Genomic DNA, 17,097 nt, shown 5'->3' with positions numbered 1-17,097 from the left:
ATAGTGCAGAATGACTTGACTCCAACCCTGGAGAGTTGGGCACTGTTCTGCATGCTAAGCAAGGCATTTAACCCAAACTTCTTGGTGGGAGAGAGATGAATTAATAGTGGCATTGTCTACCTGTGTGTCACATACCAAGACATATATTGGGTATCCAGAATTAAGGCCTGGCTTGCAAAAAAAATCCTCATGTATCAACTGAAATTGGCAAGACAGTATTTGAGTTTTATTCTCTTACTTAATGACAAAGCTAACAGAAAACCTGGCTGCCTGACTGGAAAAGACCATGTTGCTGTATCCTCTTGCTTGAATTTTTGTATCTAATAATGAGAATATAAATTACTGTGTAGTTGCTCATGTGTTCAGCAAGCCCAATCCTAAACACTGAGTAAGAGAGAGGATGTGTTTGCAGTGCCTTTGTACTATATAAAGTACTATATACTGCAGCTAATTCTCATGTTTCTAATCTGAGTGTTTAATTATTCATGTAAAGCATTTTTTATGGTTTAATTTTCTGTAGAAAAATCAGCTGGAAAGAGGAAGTGGGGAATTGAAATTTGCAGAAGAGCCCTGTGTGCAAAGAGTGCAGTTTTTGTTATTTCTGTGTATAAGGAAGCAGTTCCCATTCGTGTTGTCTCATATTTGACAGATGAAAGAACTCCAGATTTGGTTGCATTTTGATTGAAATAGTTCTTGCACCTTGTCCATTGAAAGACTGCCAAATTAAATGTAGGAAAAACATTTATATAGGTGTTCTGCTTCCTTGTTTTTTTTTTTTTCCAGTGGCTTAAGTTGTTACAGCAAAATTTTGGCTTGGAAAACTTCAGTTGAAACAGTGGATGACTGAATTATAAATGTGGTGAGGAGAGAATTTGGGGGAAAATCAAGCTGAATAGTTCATATTCCAAAAAATGTTGATTTATACACATGACTTTTAATCTCTGGAATAAACATCATGGAACTGCTAGAAAATGAAGCTGGAAGGCATTTTCTAGGTGTTGTGTTGGCAGCTCTCCATTTACAAACTGGTCACTCGTGCGGTGACGCACTTGCTCAAGTGTGTGGGTGGCCATAATGGTCTGGACAGGAAGCAAACTAAAACTCAGGGAAATAAAGCTCTCCTTGTTCCCAGCTTTATTAGCTGAAACCAGGGCTCAGGCACAACACAAGGATGATGTCCAGCATGCTCAATGTGAGATATTTTAATAAGCTCTGCAGCCCTGATCGCTCGTGTTTGTCTCCTCAGTGCCTCACCTTAATGCCAGGGTTTAGCAATTCCCTGCTGAGGTGATGATGCTGTGCTGCCTTAAGGGTAAAAATACGAGTGAGTCTGTTACAGACATCTTTTGTGAAAAATCCTTTCTTTAGGATTTTTCCCTCTTCTGGGAAGCTGAGGCCCCAGAAAGAGAATGCAAACAATGGTTACCTGCTGCTGTGGAATGCAACAGGTGCATCTGTGATTGGCCCATGTTCCATGTTTACAATTAAGGGCCAATCAAAGACAAGCTCTCTCTGGGACAGAATCGGGGAGAGCTCCTTTGTTGATTCATTCCTTTTCTATTCTTAGCTTAGCAGCTTCTGAACTTTTCTCTCTATTCCTATTAGCATAGACTTAATGTAACTTATAGCATAAAATAATAAATCCAGCCTTTTGATCGTGGAGTCAAGATTGTCGTCTGTCTCTTCACCCCTGAGGAACCCTTGCAAGCCTGGTAACATGAGTCCCTAAACATTGGTTTATTCCCTTCCCTTATTGACTGAAACAAAACTTTTCCAGGCACCTTTTCTTTCAGAGCACAAATCAGAAGAACATAGGCAAAACCAAAGATGTACTCACAAGCTCTATGAAAATGCAGTAAATGTGCTAAAGTCCCTACCAAACCTTTTTAAAAGCAGAAAGAAAATGAAAGTGGAAGTGCAGGCACTTGAAATGCTGCCACGTGACTATATTTAGTAAAGGGTTTTCCTGGCTTCGTGGGTATGGTAGAGTTAAATAATTCTCATGGCCATGAAAGCCATCAGTTGGTTATGAATGAGTACCAGTGAAAGGAAATACATCTGACAGCTGTTTTTCTGTTTATTACACTAGATATCTTGCTTGAGTCTTGAAATAGATGACCCAGAAATTGTATATTTAATAACAAACCTGTTATGTAGTAACCTATTCAGGCAGGAGAGGGCTGATGGGTCTATTTTTAATTCTGTTCTCGGCTTACATTGGAAGTGTGAAGCAATGAGGCTGGTGATGCTGGAGACCATGGCCCTGTCAGAAAGGCTCATTCTGATGATTCCAGTGATGGTCTGATGTGGAACACTGTGCAGAGCACTTAATTCCCCTGAGTGGCTTGATTAATAACATGTAGAACAAGAGCATAGATTTTTATTTAGCCACCAACTTAATTGCAAGAGCAGTCGAGATTTTTGTGTTGTGGACAAGGACAGCCCTTGTTATTTTGTTATTTTGTGGGTTTTATTTTTACATGCAATGCAAGTTTCACTGTTCCCTAATCAAAAAATATGCTTGAGCAGAACTGGTTAAAGAAAAAGAAATTGGTAAAAGATTGTGTGACTCTAATTGTACAGGCAGCTTGTGTAGTGCAATTTGGAGTCTAGTTCTGCATATTTGATCACAGAATCAATTAGGTTGGAATAGACCTCAGAGATCAGAGCACAACCCTTTACCAATCAGCACCTTCTCAGTGCCAGGGTCCAGTTAAATGCCACATCCACTTAGATGTGGAGGTTTCTTAGACACCTCCAGGGATGGTGACTCTGCCACCTGCTCCCTGGGCAGCCAATTCCAGTCTTGTGGAATTGTGAATTTTGACCAGTTAAAGATCATATGTTAGTGGTATTGTCCAAACAATTGGTTTCAATTTTGCATCTGAAGACCAGTTATCCTCTGATTTCAATGCTGCTGTGTAGATTGTATCAGGAATTAATTTAGAGTACATTAATAAAATTTACACCCTGTTGTGTGATGCAGCAGCCTGCATATGGTTGTCATTAAATGGTAGCACAGACCAGAACTTCAGAAAAGTTTGGAATTTGCTGCAGCTCCCAGAGTGACAAGGCTGGACTTGCTTTTTTTTTTGGGGTGCACTGTAAGCAGCTGTTGGGTGCTGAAGTGCCATATGTGACTTACTCTGCTCTTTGTGCATATTTACTTCAGAAACCAGTTGTTTTCCTCTTCTGGTGTTTTGCAGCATCTTTTTTGTTAGTGTTGTGATCTGAGGCCTGACAACTGGGCTGAGGTTTTTGCTCAGTCATGCCAATTAGTATCTGTGTGCCATGTTGTAATGGACAAACACTTCAGTTATAATTTGGATTTTTGGAATACTGCATGAATACGTGGACATTAAATGTACTGATGTTACTCACAGCAATAAAATGGAAAAAGTGTCAAATATCTTGATGTATTTGCCTGAAATCTCATAGACTTGTTCTCTCTCCAGGTTGAATAAATCACTTGATCCTACAGACACTTCTGTCACATCTTTTAGAGCTACAGAGAATAGTCTGTCACAGCTAAAATCCTGGTAGCAGTCCAAAAATATTCATGCAGCCAGCTGCTAGGAGCTCTTGAGGCAGTGTGTTTTTTCAACATCACTGAGGTTCATAGCTGGTACCCACACAGTGCCAGTGGTGTGTGTACAGAATCCCAAAAAGTACATCTCTACTTTTACATGTATCATTGAATTACAGAATAGTTTGTGTTAGAAGGGTCCTTAAACATCTCATTCCAAGCCATGGGCAGGGACAGCTTCCACTAGACCAGGTGGCTCCAAGATGATATCACTCATCCAACCTGGCCTTGGACACTTCCAGGGATGGGGAATGCACAGGGTCTCACCGCCCTCACAGTAAAGAATTTATTCCTAATTTATTCCTAATGTATCTTTTATTATCCTAATAATATTCCTAATGTATCTTCTAGTTTGAAAGTTTTTCAGCTTGATGTGTGTGTATATCCATTGTAAACCTGAAAAACACATATCTAGGCACAGGGTTTTATAGCAAATCTGTCCTTTGTTTCCACATCAATCAGCAGATAATTCACAAAACAAGGTTGAGTTTAGCTTTTGTGCTTCTGTTTTCTGTAAGGTCTGCATGACTCAGCAGGTGGTGGGTGGCAGAGTTCCCTCTCCTGTCTGTAGGGTTAAGAAATCACTGCTGCCCATGTGGAGTAATTGCTGTGCCTTGTTCCCTTCCAGGCATAAAGGATTTAACTGCAGTCCTGGTTTTCTCTCCCTTAATTTAGGGTAAGAATTGAATAATGCAGGATGACGTTTGTGCCAAGTTTTTGCAAATCTTGTGTGGTACTTGAGAAAGTGTGTGTTCATGGCCCAGGCATTAGGTTTGGGATTCCAGCAGGATTAAGAATTGCAATTGCTGGTAGTGCTGGCTTCACTTTTCCAGCTTTGGGAGAAATGTGCAGTGAAGATATGATGGTGTAGGAGGAGTTCTTAGACATTGTGTACTGTCTGTTCTGTATGGGAATTTTGGCAGCGGGCTGTGCCATGTATCAAGTGCTGCCTTGCTCATTAAAGGACCATCCTTTTGCTTATTCTTTCCTTTTTTTCTCTTTAGAAAATCAGTTTTCTCTAGAATTTTAGTGGGGTGTTTTCCCCCTGAAGTTTGGGAAGTACTTTGAGACAACAGCATGGCTTGCTGCTGCATAAATGGTGGGTTCTGACATTTAAGTTGATGGTGTTCTTCACAAAAGTAGAAATTTGTCATTAAAGGCATTTGGAAAAGCACTGAAGCATTCTGTTGTACCCCCACAGTGCTGCTTCTGGTTTATTTTCTTAATTTTGAAAAAATTTGAGATACTTGAAGCATCTTTGACAGTAAATCTGCTGTTTGTACCTGTCCAGTCTGCACCCTGATCTGTAAATGCTCTGTGTACAAGTATTTCTCTGAATCTAAGCTTTTTGTAAGAACAGTAGGAGCCAGCCATTGAGGTGAAACCTTTATCCTGGTGCTCTCCAGAGCAACATCAGTGCTGCTACTAGATTGAGAATTATTTGCTTTGTAGGGTTGAGAGAAAAAAAAAAAAAAAGAAGACTGAGAACTAAATGGATGAGCAAGTTTTTTCTGCTGCTCTCTCAAAAGTTACCTTTCTAGGGTGAGATTGCCTTACTGATGGACTTGTCTAGGATAGTAGATACTCTCCTAAGATGTTTAGCATAGGAGATGCTGCTCAGGATCCCCAGAAAGCAGCCACACAGATGCAGATATCTGTACTTGATGCTGATGAAAGACCGAAACTCAGGCATCATGTCTGGCTTGGCAGTGCTGCTGCTTGGAGGACAGGGCCACCAGCAGAGCTGCGGTGGGAGGTGTCCTACAAAGTGCTGATCTGCTGGTGCTGGAGCCCTGATGGCAGGGCTTTCTAACAAAATCCAGCAGGATGAGTAATTGTCATTCTGTGCTTTGCCTCTGTGGTGCACTGCTTATTTCTGAGACATCAGGGAAGAGAGTGAAACACATTATTTTCAGATATAAAACTTGATGTGTTCTGCAAGGTGAAAAAAACCAAGGTGTCTCCAGACTCCCTCCAAGAGCTGTTTGGTAGGGGAAGGTGTTTGGTGGTCCCTGATGAGTGGTGCAAGTGCTTCCCTGCTCCTCCTTTTCCATGGGAACAGATCTCTTCCTCCAGCACTGCTGGTGAAGCTGGTACCTGTGACCTGAGTCTAAATAATCTCACTTCTCATACACAGATTGTGGTTCACCCAGTGTGAGAGGGGAGCAAATGTTCACAAGGGAGAACATTTTCATCATTTTCCATGTAAAGCTCCTTTTCTGTAATTAAGTGGCTCAGTTTTATTTGGGATGGTTAATAAGCAGTTGGTTCCGCTGTTTGCCACACACCAAACTTTGTGTTAGTGGTTAAACAGCATCAGCCCAGGGGGGAAAAGTAATTTGGTGTTCTCTTAGCATGTGGAACATACTGTATTTATCTAATTGTGTATTCAGTTTAGGTTTCATTTCAGGCTCTAGTGGGCGTTTGAATCTTCACTCTCTGGAGTTGGATCCCATTTGCCAGATTTCAGGAAGTCTTGAGTCCAACTCAAAGGAATGTATGTAAGCTCTGAATAGAATTGCTTGGCATAAGTAGTTCAACCAAATCTTTTTCCTAGGTAAACTGATTTAAAAATAGTATTTTTAAAAAAATCTTTTCTTCATTCCAGGACCAATGAAAAAATACCATAATGGGGAGGTTTCATCTTCACTTTCATTCTCTGGCTTTGTTATGAGTATTTGGAGGGCATAAAGCTTCTCCCTTAGCTTGTTTTGTAGCCTTGGCTTTAATATTCAAACTCACTGTTTTCTCTTCCACAGTATTTGATTTTGAAGCTTGAAAGACCTGCCATAGTCCAGAGCATCACATTTGGCAAATATGAGAAAACACATGTCTGCAATTTAAAGAAGTTTAAAGTCTTTGGTGGGATGAATGAGGAGAATATGACAGATCTCTTATCCAGGTAAGATGTGATTCCATCAGCTCTGGGAATCATAAAGGCTGGACCAAATCCCCCTTGGCTCCCCAGCACACACATGGCCAGCAGAGGGGCAGAGCTGTGGCTGTGACCCTGCCATGTTTGTGGTCAGGTCAGAGAGCAGCAATCCCAACCCTTGCTCCAGGAGCCTTCCTTACCCTGCTCTAACCACAGAGTTTGTGGAGAGCGAGCTCTTGGGGATTTGGAAGAGCTGAGTGCAGCGTTGCTGGATTGCAGTTCCTTCCTTCCATGTGCTTCAGGCATAGCAAAAATGTTTCCCCAGGTAACTGAAGTAACTTTTAAAAGCCCAATCCCCTTATCAAAACCCTTGTTGCAGCCTTAAAGATCTGAACTAGTCAGCTGATCTGCCTTTGTCACATGGGTAAATAAATCCAACAGGCAAATGGAAACCTGCATTTTCCTTTGTTTAGTTGCATTTCATAGAGTTGTACTGATAGGTACTAAAAAAAGAGCCTTGGGGCTGTTCAGGTTATCCAGAACTTCTGAGTAGTTGCTAATGTAAATTTGCAAGGGCCTTTTAGGGAGTGTGCTGTTTCAGAAAGGGAAATGAGAGTTAAAATCCAGGAGTACAAGAGAAAAGAGTGGCAAGAACTGGTGTATTTTGGGGGGCCTACAGATAAGAAGTCCATCTCTGGGGTATATCATCTGTAGTCAAGCAGAGTAGCCATGGACAAATATGGGAAATTCTGTGCTGCAGGTATCATTCAAGACCATATAGAATCTATCCACAGCCCTTCCCACACTTTTGCCCTCTTTAGATAGATCTGTCTTGAAATTTGACTTTATTGCTGTTACAATTGTGGGGGGAAAAGTCTTTTAGAGCCATAGTAATTGTTGGCATTTAATATTGTTCCACTTCTGCTGAGGTTTAATGAAAATCCTCATTTTGGGACCTGTACTTGTATTTTCAGTAAATATGGACTTAAGTTTTTTTTTATAAATGATACTAAGTGTTTGATATTTTTAGAAAGCAATGCCCATAAATGAATCACAAAGCACTTTGTCAGGGTGATAATTTTAAGACCTGATCCATCTCCCTCTTGAGAATGGAAGAGTGCAGTTCAGCACATCAGGAGCTGAAGTCTCAGGGTTCCAGGTGCAGAGGAGCAGCACTGATCCAAAGGCAATTCCCTCCCAAAATGGCAGTGCTGCCTCCCAGGGAGGCACAGGTAGGTGGAGAGCAGCCCAGGCTGGGTCCAGCACGTGTACTGATGGTTCAGGGTGGTGTGAAACAAGGTGTGACCTAGATTGCATTTATTAGCTAGTCCTTAAATACAAGGTAAGATTTAGTAACCTTATTTATTTTTTCCCACAGTGGCTTAAAGAATGATTATAACAAAGAAACATTCACCTTGAAGCATAAAATTGATGAACAGATGTTCCCCTGTCGATTCATTAAGATAGGTAAATGCATTTTTTCAGCATTCTGAGTAGAAAATAATCTCTTCTGATACTTGTGCCTGTCTTGGCACTTGTGACTTCATTGTACTCAGGCACAGTATCCACAATAGCTGTTCCATTTTATCATCTTTTAGGCTGGTTAGATTGGAACACAGTGAAGTCCTGTTAATAAGAAATAGTAGCTTCATAATTTAGATCCTGGGGAGTGAAAGCAAAATAGAGCAATTTTCAGAAATCCAGCTGTTGAGTCAACTAATTGTGGCAGAAGCTGCTTACTGTCCTCCTATAAATTGCTGTATAGAGCTCTAAAGAAATAACTAAGCTAAATACCAGTAAAAGTTTCTATATTGACAGCCCTCTATTCTTGAAAAGTTTTGTTCTCAAACACAGTTGTAACATGTAAAGCAACAGCAGAAGCCTCCCTTGTTCTCTCCCTGCTGCTCCTATCACAATGTCTCACTCACCTCTGGCCAAGGGTGACACCCAGGGGCAGGGGAGGGTTGTACCCCCTGATTTCTGGTTTGGCTGGGGCTGAGGGGGTGCTCCCCAAGGCCAGCTACTGGATTTGTGATAGGAGCAGGTAAGGATATCTCCTCCTTGCTTTCTGCAGGCCTGAGAGAGCAAGAGCCTTAGAGCTATTGGATTTAATCCAAGCATTTGGAGCCTTTCAGCTTGCTCAGTAAATTTATCTTTCCCTTCCTACCTACTGAGATAGTACAAGAATGACTGGGTTTAAACTAGCTGTTTAAGGTTAAAAATAGAGCAAGGAGGTAGTTGCTGAAAAATGAGATAAGATCCTGTTGGCTAATTTAGATGAATTTAGGAGTGTTTTGATGTGTTGGGCAATTCCTTTGCCAAGACTGATCATAGTGGCTGTGTAGGGGCTCCCCTCTGAGCCCTTTGCTCCAGTGTGTTCTTCCTGAATCTCCTCATGTTTGTCAGGAACTGAAAGCTTCAGGCTGGGAATCCAGTAATCATTTGTGGGGTTTCCTGTTCTTAGAGAAGCAGAGGATTTGGTTCTTCACTGGGCTGGTTTCTGGCTGCTACTTTTGGAAGCAACTGTAGTGCTTGGCTTTAGGAAACCTCAAGAGTAGCAGAGGAATCAAGTTAAAGGTTGACTACATCAGGAAAGTTAAATGAATTTTTAAAAGATTTTTATTTTTTATTCTGAAGCTTCCAACATTAAGTTTTTGGAAAATGTTATTTTTCGGTGGCTAAAAACTAGCAAGTAGTTCCTGGAGGGCTAAAGGGCCCAGTGGAAAGATTTTTGGCTGCTTCTTTGGATGTGTAAATTGTATTCTAGGAAAGTGTGTTCTGATGAAATGAAGTGTAGCTGTGAGTTGAAACTTGTTATGAAATTGAAATGCTGATTAATTCCCATTACCAGGATGTTTTCTTCTGCAATTACATCAGTACCTTGTTTTATTGGGATGGGATCTTCATGTAGCACTTTTCTCAAGGGCATGTACTGATAGGACAAGAGGAAACAGCCTTATCTGAAGGAGGGTAGATTTAGATTAGATATTAGCAGGAAATTCCTGATTGTGAGGGTGGTGAGGCCCTGGCACAGGGTGCCCAGAGAAGCTGTGGCTGCCCCTGGATCCCTGCAAGTGTCCCAGACCAGGCTGGACAGAGCTTGGAGCAGCCTGGGTTAGTGAAAGGTGTCAGGGGGGTGAAGTTGGGTGCTCTTGCAGTTGCCTTGCAACCCAAACCATTCCATGAATAAACATTATTATCTACATTAATATTAGGTTTGCATTGAGCTGCCACTTCCTCACTGGTTATAGTTTGAGATGAGTTTTCCTTTATCTATAGCCTTTCATTTCCTGAAAATGTCTTTCATGAGGAAATTCCTGTGCTAAGACAGAACTGGAAATGGTCTTTTCACCTAAACCTATGAAAGCCTCTGGTTGATGGCTGGTGTCATTTTGTTGATGAAGCTATGAGAGCATTTTTTGCTGTGAAACAACAGCAAAACACTGTTACGAAATTCTGTTATTTTTCAGATTCACAGCTTGAAAATGTTTTGAGTTTGTTAAAATTTCCAAGCTGCTAGCCAAAGTAACTCAAAATTTCAAGCACCGTGCTGTGTTCCTTGTACCAGTGCCAGGAAGCAAGGCCAAAATCTGCCCTTTTGGACTCTCAGGGACTGACAGGGCGAAATCCAGCTATCAGTGAGGTTTGGGGGTTCACAGCACTTGCATCAGGAATGGGCTTCATGATTCCCCAGAGCAGCACAGGGACCTACAACAGCACAACAGTGGGGTCTGTATGGGGGCACGGGGCAGGAGAAACCCCGGGCAGATCTGGGAGAGGGGGAAGTTCCTGCTCCAGCCTCCATTGCTCACATAGCAGAGGAGTTTCCAGGCTCATAAAATGCAGAAAGAATAACCTCTCTCCTTTGGTCAGGGAAAGCCTTGCACTTCTGTTAGTTTAATTACTTCAGCTGCAGTTCCTGAGCACTGAAATGCCCACTTGTGCAGGCTTTTTGACTTACTTGACAGGTAATTTTTACATTTCATGTAGTAGGTCATTAAAGAGCTGGAGAGAGAGAAGAAAGTCTTTATCTGGACAAAATATCAAAGAATAATCTTTTTCATGTCTGTGAGCTTTGTTTCTGGCTCTGTTCTCGTGATTCCTCCAAGCAGAGAATTCTCTTTGCTGTGTCCTTGAAAGCAGAAGGTGTAAAGACTGATTGCCATGAAACAACTTGAAAAATGCCAGGTGTAATTTTAATTGCATGGGATTTGGTAACTAAGCTTAAAGATTTTTAGGCTTTGATGGAACAGAAAAGAGGGATACTTTTTAAGTGGATATTTTCTTCATTTTGCAAGTGTACCTGTTTGTATGTCTGCGCACAGAAATTAGCTTGAGAGAGATATTTAAAATTACTGTGTTTAATGCCTTAGCTATTAGTTTCTGTACAATAGAGTTGCAGTCCTTGTCTAGGCATAGCTATTATTCAGAAGTATCCCCTAAAATCATCCTGGTATGGATTAAGAAGTGTTTAAGTGACTCACATACCTTCTGTTTCTCAGAAGAATATTGATTTTTTAATTTTTTCTTTTTCCTTTGCTGAACTCCTCTCACTGTGGAGTGACAATTGAACAGTTCTGAGCAGTTACACCTTTTTAGGATGGATTGCTGTGGTACCTGCAGGAAAAAACATAGTGAGGTGGCTTTTTGATAAAAAGTGGAGGAATTATATACCTTTAGGCCTTCAACATCTTTGATTGTAGCACATTTCCATCTCAAAGGTGTGCAGAAAAAAGTGCTTCCATGCTGCACTTAGTGCCTCCTCTTTCCAGGTATAAGTCAGATTGTGGGTGCTCTAAAAGGAGATTTTTCTGAAGATCTGAGAGCTCCTGTAGAGGCCTTAAAAGAGAGAGGGCAGAAGAAAGGGTGAGAGGTTCTCCTGGGAGTCAGGAGAGAAGTTCAGAAATGGGGAGATGATCCAGCAGAACACTTCAACTTGCCTAACTGGAATAGAAATCACATTTCAGTCTCAACCTTCAGCTTTGTTTCTTTTTCTGCTCCTGTGGAGTCAGGTTCAGTTTTCTCTGCCTGTGCAGTTCTGGGGAAGTGTTTTCCTTCCCTTCCCTGTACATCTTAATGTGCTTTCCTTAGAAAAGATTGCACCCTGAGAATCTTGTTGTTAAAAATCACCATTTCTGGTGTTTTGTTTTTTCCTTATTGTACAAAAGACTGTTGGAAGTCTGAGTTAACTGTGGGAAGGACAAATGTCAGCAAGTTGATGGCTTTGCTTTTTCTTGTGGTGGGAGCTGCCCCAGATTCTTGTGTACATCCCAATAACTTCTTAGGGGTTGTAGCTAGCATCAAAGGGAGGAGGGTGAATTTTTAATTTGTTTTCTGAGGGAAGCTCATAGAAGGTTTTTGAGGAGAATGGCTGAAAAGAAATGGAGGTGGATAGAGAGGGTGACAATATTTCAGTTTGGAAGTTGGCCTCAGGTTTGCCATCAGGAAATGGATGGTCTTGGCCCATTTGAGGTGGTCTGTGGTTTAGTTGAGTGTTTCAGTTCAGTGAGCTGTTGGATAGACTTTGACGTTTATAGCTGACCAAATACCAAATTTAACCTCAGTTTGGTCTGCTCTGAGTGCTCAGGTCTGAGGACAGACCAGAGGTGCTGCCCTTAGATGTGGTGTTTTGCCAGACTGCTGCAGTGATGGGTAGGATATCCGGGACCCAACTTGAATTTAGCAGCAGTCATGTTTTATGGTGTTAGGTTACCCCACTGGCAGCACTCAGCCTGCGCAGGGGATGAAAGTCAGCAAGAGGGAAATTTCCTGGCCAGAGAGTGTGCAATGTGGATGGGAGACAGGTGACTCTTGGTTTTTCTGACCACCTCACTTCTCTCTTCTCTCCACAAACATGCACCTACAAGGAACTGCTCTGAAAGCATCACGCTGTGTGCTTAATAACCAAGTTGAAAAAAAACCTGTTTGAAAAGATGTTTTGAGAGCTGTACAATAGAAAGTACCTTGTTAGGGATATTAAAATCAGTTAAGAGTTGCATATACAAAGTCTGTTTGGATCTTGACTGTTCCCAGAAGTTACTGTGTGTCTTTAGCAATAGGTTTGTAAATACTGTCTAAAACTTAGAAAATCATGTGTTTGAACATGTGCCTTGTGCCCAAACACATTGCAGACAATCATAGATGTTGCTTGTTTGAGGTATAAATACTTTAGAACCTGTAAGAACTCAGGAACAGGTTTATGATGAGTTTGGGGTTTTTATTTCCTCAAGGAGTAGGTCAGAAAAACGTGAGTTCAGCAGGTTAATATCAGTGGTATTTCATGGTGCCTGTTTCAACAGCAATTTCTTAGTGGCAAAAATAATGGAAGGGAGGAGGTGGTGGACTCCTTGCTGTTGCTGGTAACTGCTCATTCAACTTCAATACTGTCTTTTCCTGTTTATCAGTTAGAGTCAGATAAAAAGGAAACAAAAGTATTTGAAATGAAACTACTCCATTTCACTGCAGTTTTAATGAGTCAGAGTTCACACACAAGCTTTCTGGGGGTTGGAGTTGCTTCAAAAAGCAGAACCAGGTCTTAACCTGCAGATTAACCACAAAATCAGTGCAAGGCCACAGATCCTAACCCAGAGTGGTAGAGAAGCCATAGGTGAGAGGCTGTAGTGTATTTCATGGGTCTTTTAGTATTTCAAGTCCATTTTTTCCAATATTCAGATAAAATAGTACCAGCAAAAAACCTGCACGAATTAAATAAAGCTTTTTAAAAAATAGAGTTTTTAAGTTAGAAACTGACAGTTATCCCTCCCTCGCTCCTCCACAACTTGCAGATGTTACTAATTTTGTAAAATTTAAACTACCCAAGCTTCTTGTCTTCACCATTAGGGAAAATAATTGTTGCTGACAAATGGGGAAATAAATGTACTTTGAAGAGCAAATACTGTCTCTAGTATGCTTGTGATTCCCATCCTTGTCAAAGCTTGTTGCCTCTTGGAGCTGTTTTTAATGATAATGTTTTTGCTCTTCTGCTTAAAGCAAGCTTCTGCTTTGTAATGATCTGCTGTGTTAATGTTGCTCAGCACAGGTTGCTTTAAATGACAAACTTGAACATGATGTATTTGGTAATTTTCCTAAGCTAAGTTAAATGAGCTAGAACTTAAGTCAGAAACACTGAATTTTGTGTAAACTTTAAAATCATTCTGTTGCAATAATGACTGTTTGATGTTTATGCATAGTTTTTCTCCTTTTCCTTTCTTCTCCAGTTCCACTCTTATCGTGGGGACCTAGCTTCAATTTTAGTATCTGGTATGTTGAACTAAATGGCATTGATGATCCAGATGTGGTCCAGCCGTGCCTCAACTGGTACAGCAAGGTAGGCCTGCATTTTATAGATGCCTGTTTGTTTGAAGATTCCCAGTCTCAGAATCTTGTGAAACTTCTCTTACTGGAGTGATGTGACCTTTTCATTCCTTGAACATCAGCTATTAAAACAGCAAACATGCATAGTTGGAACCATGTGGCTGACTTTGACCCTAAGGGAAACTTTCTGAATTTCATCTGTTTGTTCTCTTTGAAAAACCAACAGAACAGCCCCAAGAAACCCCAAAACCACCAGCATCACCCAAAAGACCTGACAGGTAGATACCACAAGAAGGGAACACTGAGCCAAAGGGGACAGTATTAGTAAAGTATTAGTATTTGTATTGAAAGGGAAATGAATCTTCACAAAACCGTCAGTTTCTCCCTCTTATTATCTTCTGATTCTTCTAACTCCAGTCCGTGGAGTCCAGAACCTTTTGGGTTACAGATGCACCTTTTGTTACAGGGTATAAAAATGACATTTTTTTAAAAGAGAATCCTTGTTGGTGTCTTGCTCTTTAGATGTTTTCCTCTTACTGTCTTTTCACTGTCCAGGGGCTGGTGCCACTGGCCTGTGAGATGAGATGATTTATGTCATTTGTCATTAGATAGACAGAAAGTTCAAGGGTTTCCAAGCTTTATTTTTATAACTTGTATTTAATTGACTATTAGAGATGCCTCTCCCCTGGGAGGGAAGTGCACACTGACAAGCAGAACACATTTTATTGGTACATTTTGTGCTTTGGTTTCTCTGGAACAATTAATGAAACTCATATTGTGTTGCAGAGAAGACATCCCTTCCCAGTGAGTAGGACTGAGTAGTGGAGCAGTGGTGTATCCTGCTTCCAGAAGGAGGAGCTTAGAAGGGGATAGAGGTTGTGTGTGATTAGTTCAGGGTGCTGTGGTGTCTGGCTCGTGCCCATTTACACCAACATCATGAGCTGCTTTGTGGAGGATTTAAATAACCAGCACAGTGGAAGTTGTCTGGAGCTGCTTTGTGGTCATGAGTCAGCTGATGATGGAAGTCCACTTGACAGAGGCTGCTGATTTTCCTTTTGCTGGCTCTGCACGTGGTGGCGTGTCTGGCAGTTTGGACCAGTTGCTTCAAGCAGGAAGTTCTGATTTTTATTTTCTTTTTTGGTCAGGAATCATGCAGTGACAATGTCTTCATCTGTGTTGTTCCATCTTCTCCCATGGAATGGGCACTTTTCCTGGTCAGCATTGTGTGTAGGGACAGCTTCTTCAAGGGCTGCCAGCATTGTTCTCCTGGAGCTTGGAGCCCCAGAGCAGCAGTGCAGAGACTGAGTCATGGTGGTGTGAGCTGTGCTGGGATCCACTGCCAAGTTGTTGGTGATGAGTGCACGTGCCACTGATGTTCTCCTGTCTCACAGAAGAGAGGCCACTGTTGCTGGATCCGTGGAGAGGGATGTGCTGTCCCATATTTAGGGAAAGGCAGAAAGGTTGACCTGTTTCTTCCACTTCTTTGAGATGGTGGGAATATTTTCACGAGTGTTTTTGGAAATCTCAGAGTCTTTGAAGTGTAATAATTCTTCACCGCCTGCAACATCAGATGAGAGAACTTCTACACCACATTGCCCTTCCTTTTTGTTTTGTGCCAGCAAAACCTCCCTCTCCTGTGGGGAGTGGAGCTGGGGATAATGGATGAGGACTGAAACATTCCTCAGCACTCTCTCCTTGCTGTCCAGCTCAGCCTACTGCCTCCAAACAGCCTCACCCCTCTTTCATGAGAGTGGACATACTTCAGCACCTGAGAAGGTGTAAGTTTTCTGTGCTGTTTAGGCTGTTTAGGTGGCCTGGAAAGGCCCAGGGATGGCCTCGAAGAGCCCGGCGCTTCAAAGGACGAGGAGAGACTTCTGATCTTGTCTCGGTCTCGGTGTTTATTAATTGTTTATCTAAAAGATTTTCTTTCAGCCCGACAGAGGTCTGCACAGCAAGTCAGCCATGGGCACACTGCGAGCCCCCGGGGCGGTCACTTATCTTTATACCCGAAGTTACGTGTACAATATTTATCATTTTTCCCCAATACCTTCTACCCTTATTAACCGGTGCACTTCTAGTAATAACCAATCCCAAAGTGCCACCATCACCACAGAAGATGGAGGCCAAGAAGAAGAAGAAGAAGAACAGGACATGCCCAATTCCTCCATCTTACTTCTTTAGACCCACCTGTACCAAAATCCTAAACCCTGTGTTTTACACTCTAATTAACTTATCCCTTCACCATTCACCCCAGTGAATTCCTCCCATCCTCATACAGGCGTCGTCTCCTGTGTCGGATCAAAGTCCAGCCACCAGACACTTCTGGCAACATTCCAGGACTCCCGAGCCCCCCAAGGGTGGTCTCGGCCACTCTGCACCTCCATCCTGAGGTGCTGAGATCCCACAAGAAGGGGTACTTTATCACTGGGTACCACTTCTGATAATGAGCACATAAGTATTTTTAATTCTACGAGTGTATTTGACAGTGTTGATGTCTTAGTCTCCTGCTCTTGTTACGTTTTTAACCATAGGAATTATTTACAGCTTCAGATCAAAGCTATTATTTGGGTTGTCATCTCTTTAAACCTGTATGACAGCATTTAAAAAGGAGCTTTTTATATACTTTTTATACACATTTTTTTGCTTAAAGCAGCTTCTTACATTTAACTTTTGAAGTACTACTATGATGTCACTTGAATATAAACTTGAATATAAACTTTTATATTGCATCAAGTGGCCAGACTCCATCCAAGTCATTCCTGGCTATCTAAGCCAGGTCTGTCAGTCATGAGAGGCTCAGTGAAAGGGAGGAGACTCTGTCTCATGTCTACATTTTGTCTGATTTCTAAACTGGAGGATCTAAAAATGCAGAAGAATTACTGGTGTGCAGCTCTCCTTTTGCTTGCTATCCCTTTGAACAAAAAAAATCTAAATTGGTTTTGGCCTTGACTCATGCAAGCGAAGATTTGCTTAGAGAGTGTCTCAGGCATCTCTTGGAAAGAAAAAAAAGGAGTTGTTTTTTGCCAGTTGTGCTGTAAAACTGTTTTAGCTTTAATAATTCTTTGCTGCAGCCTTGCATTCTTATCGGTACATGTCCTTGGCCTTTATGTGGGCTGGGAACTGGTTTTCTAAAAATGCATAGTTCTGGCTATTTGCAGCTGTGAAATACTGATGGATTAAGAACTAAAAATACAGCACATGGCCGTGTTTCTTTTTAGCTGCTTCAGTTTATGAGATTCTTGCTATCGAGCCATTCTTTCGAGAGCATTAAATTTTGTTGAATGTCAGTGTTAGTTCCAGGTTTTCAGAAAGATTCTGTTCA

At 41.6% G+C, this 17,097-nt stretch overlaps 1 protein-coding gene across 3 annotated transcripts in view; it reads left to right on the top strand.

The window, feature by feature from the left end:
• MKLN1 (muskelin 1) overlaps positions 1–17,097 on the top strand; it is a 97,150-nt gene that overhangs the window by 18,069 nt on the left and 61,984 nt on the right. For 2 of the 3 annotated variants that reach the window (XM_059471973.1, XM_059471972.1), the window contains exons 2-3: positions 6,346–6,488; positions 13,679–13,788. Coding sequence is in view for 1 of the 3 variants with exons in the window: in XM_059471971.1 (XP_059327954.1) it covers positions 6,346–6,488; positions 7,840–7,928; positions 13,679–13,788 (342 nt within the window). In the remaining 2 variants the exon portion in view is untranslated. Of the gene's footprint in view, positions 1–6,345; positions 6,489–7,839; positions 7,929–13,678; positions 13,789–17,097 lie in introns of all 3 variants that reach the window. The other variant, XM_059471971.1, reaches the window with a different exon arrangement.

This window comes from Ammospiza nelsoni, chromosome 5 (assembly GCF_027579445.1).
Source record: "Ammospiza nelsoni isolate bAmmNel1 chromosome 5, bAmmNel1.pri, whole genome shotgun sequence".
NCBI classification, from domain to species: domain Eukaryota; kingdom Metazoa; phylum Chordata; class Aves; order Passeriformes; family Passerellidae; genus Ammospiza; species Ammospiza nelsoni.
This window is presented reverse-complemented; position numbering and strand designations above follow the sequence as displayed.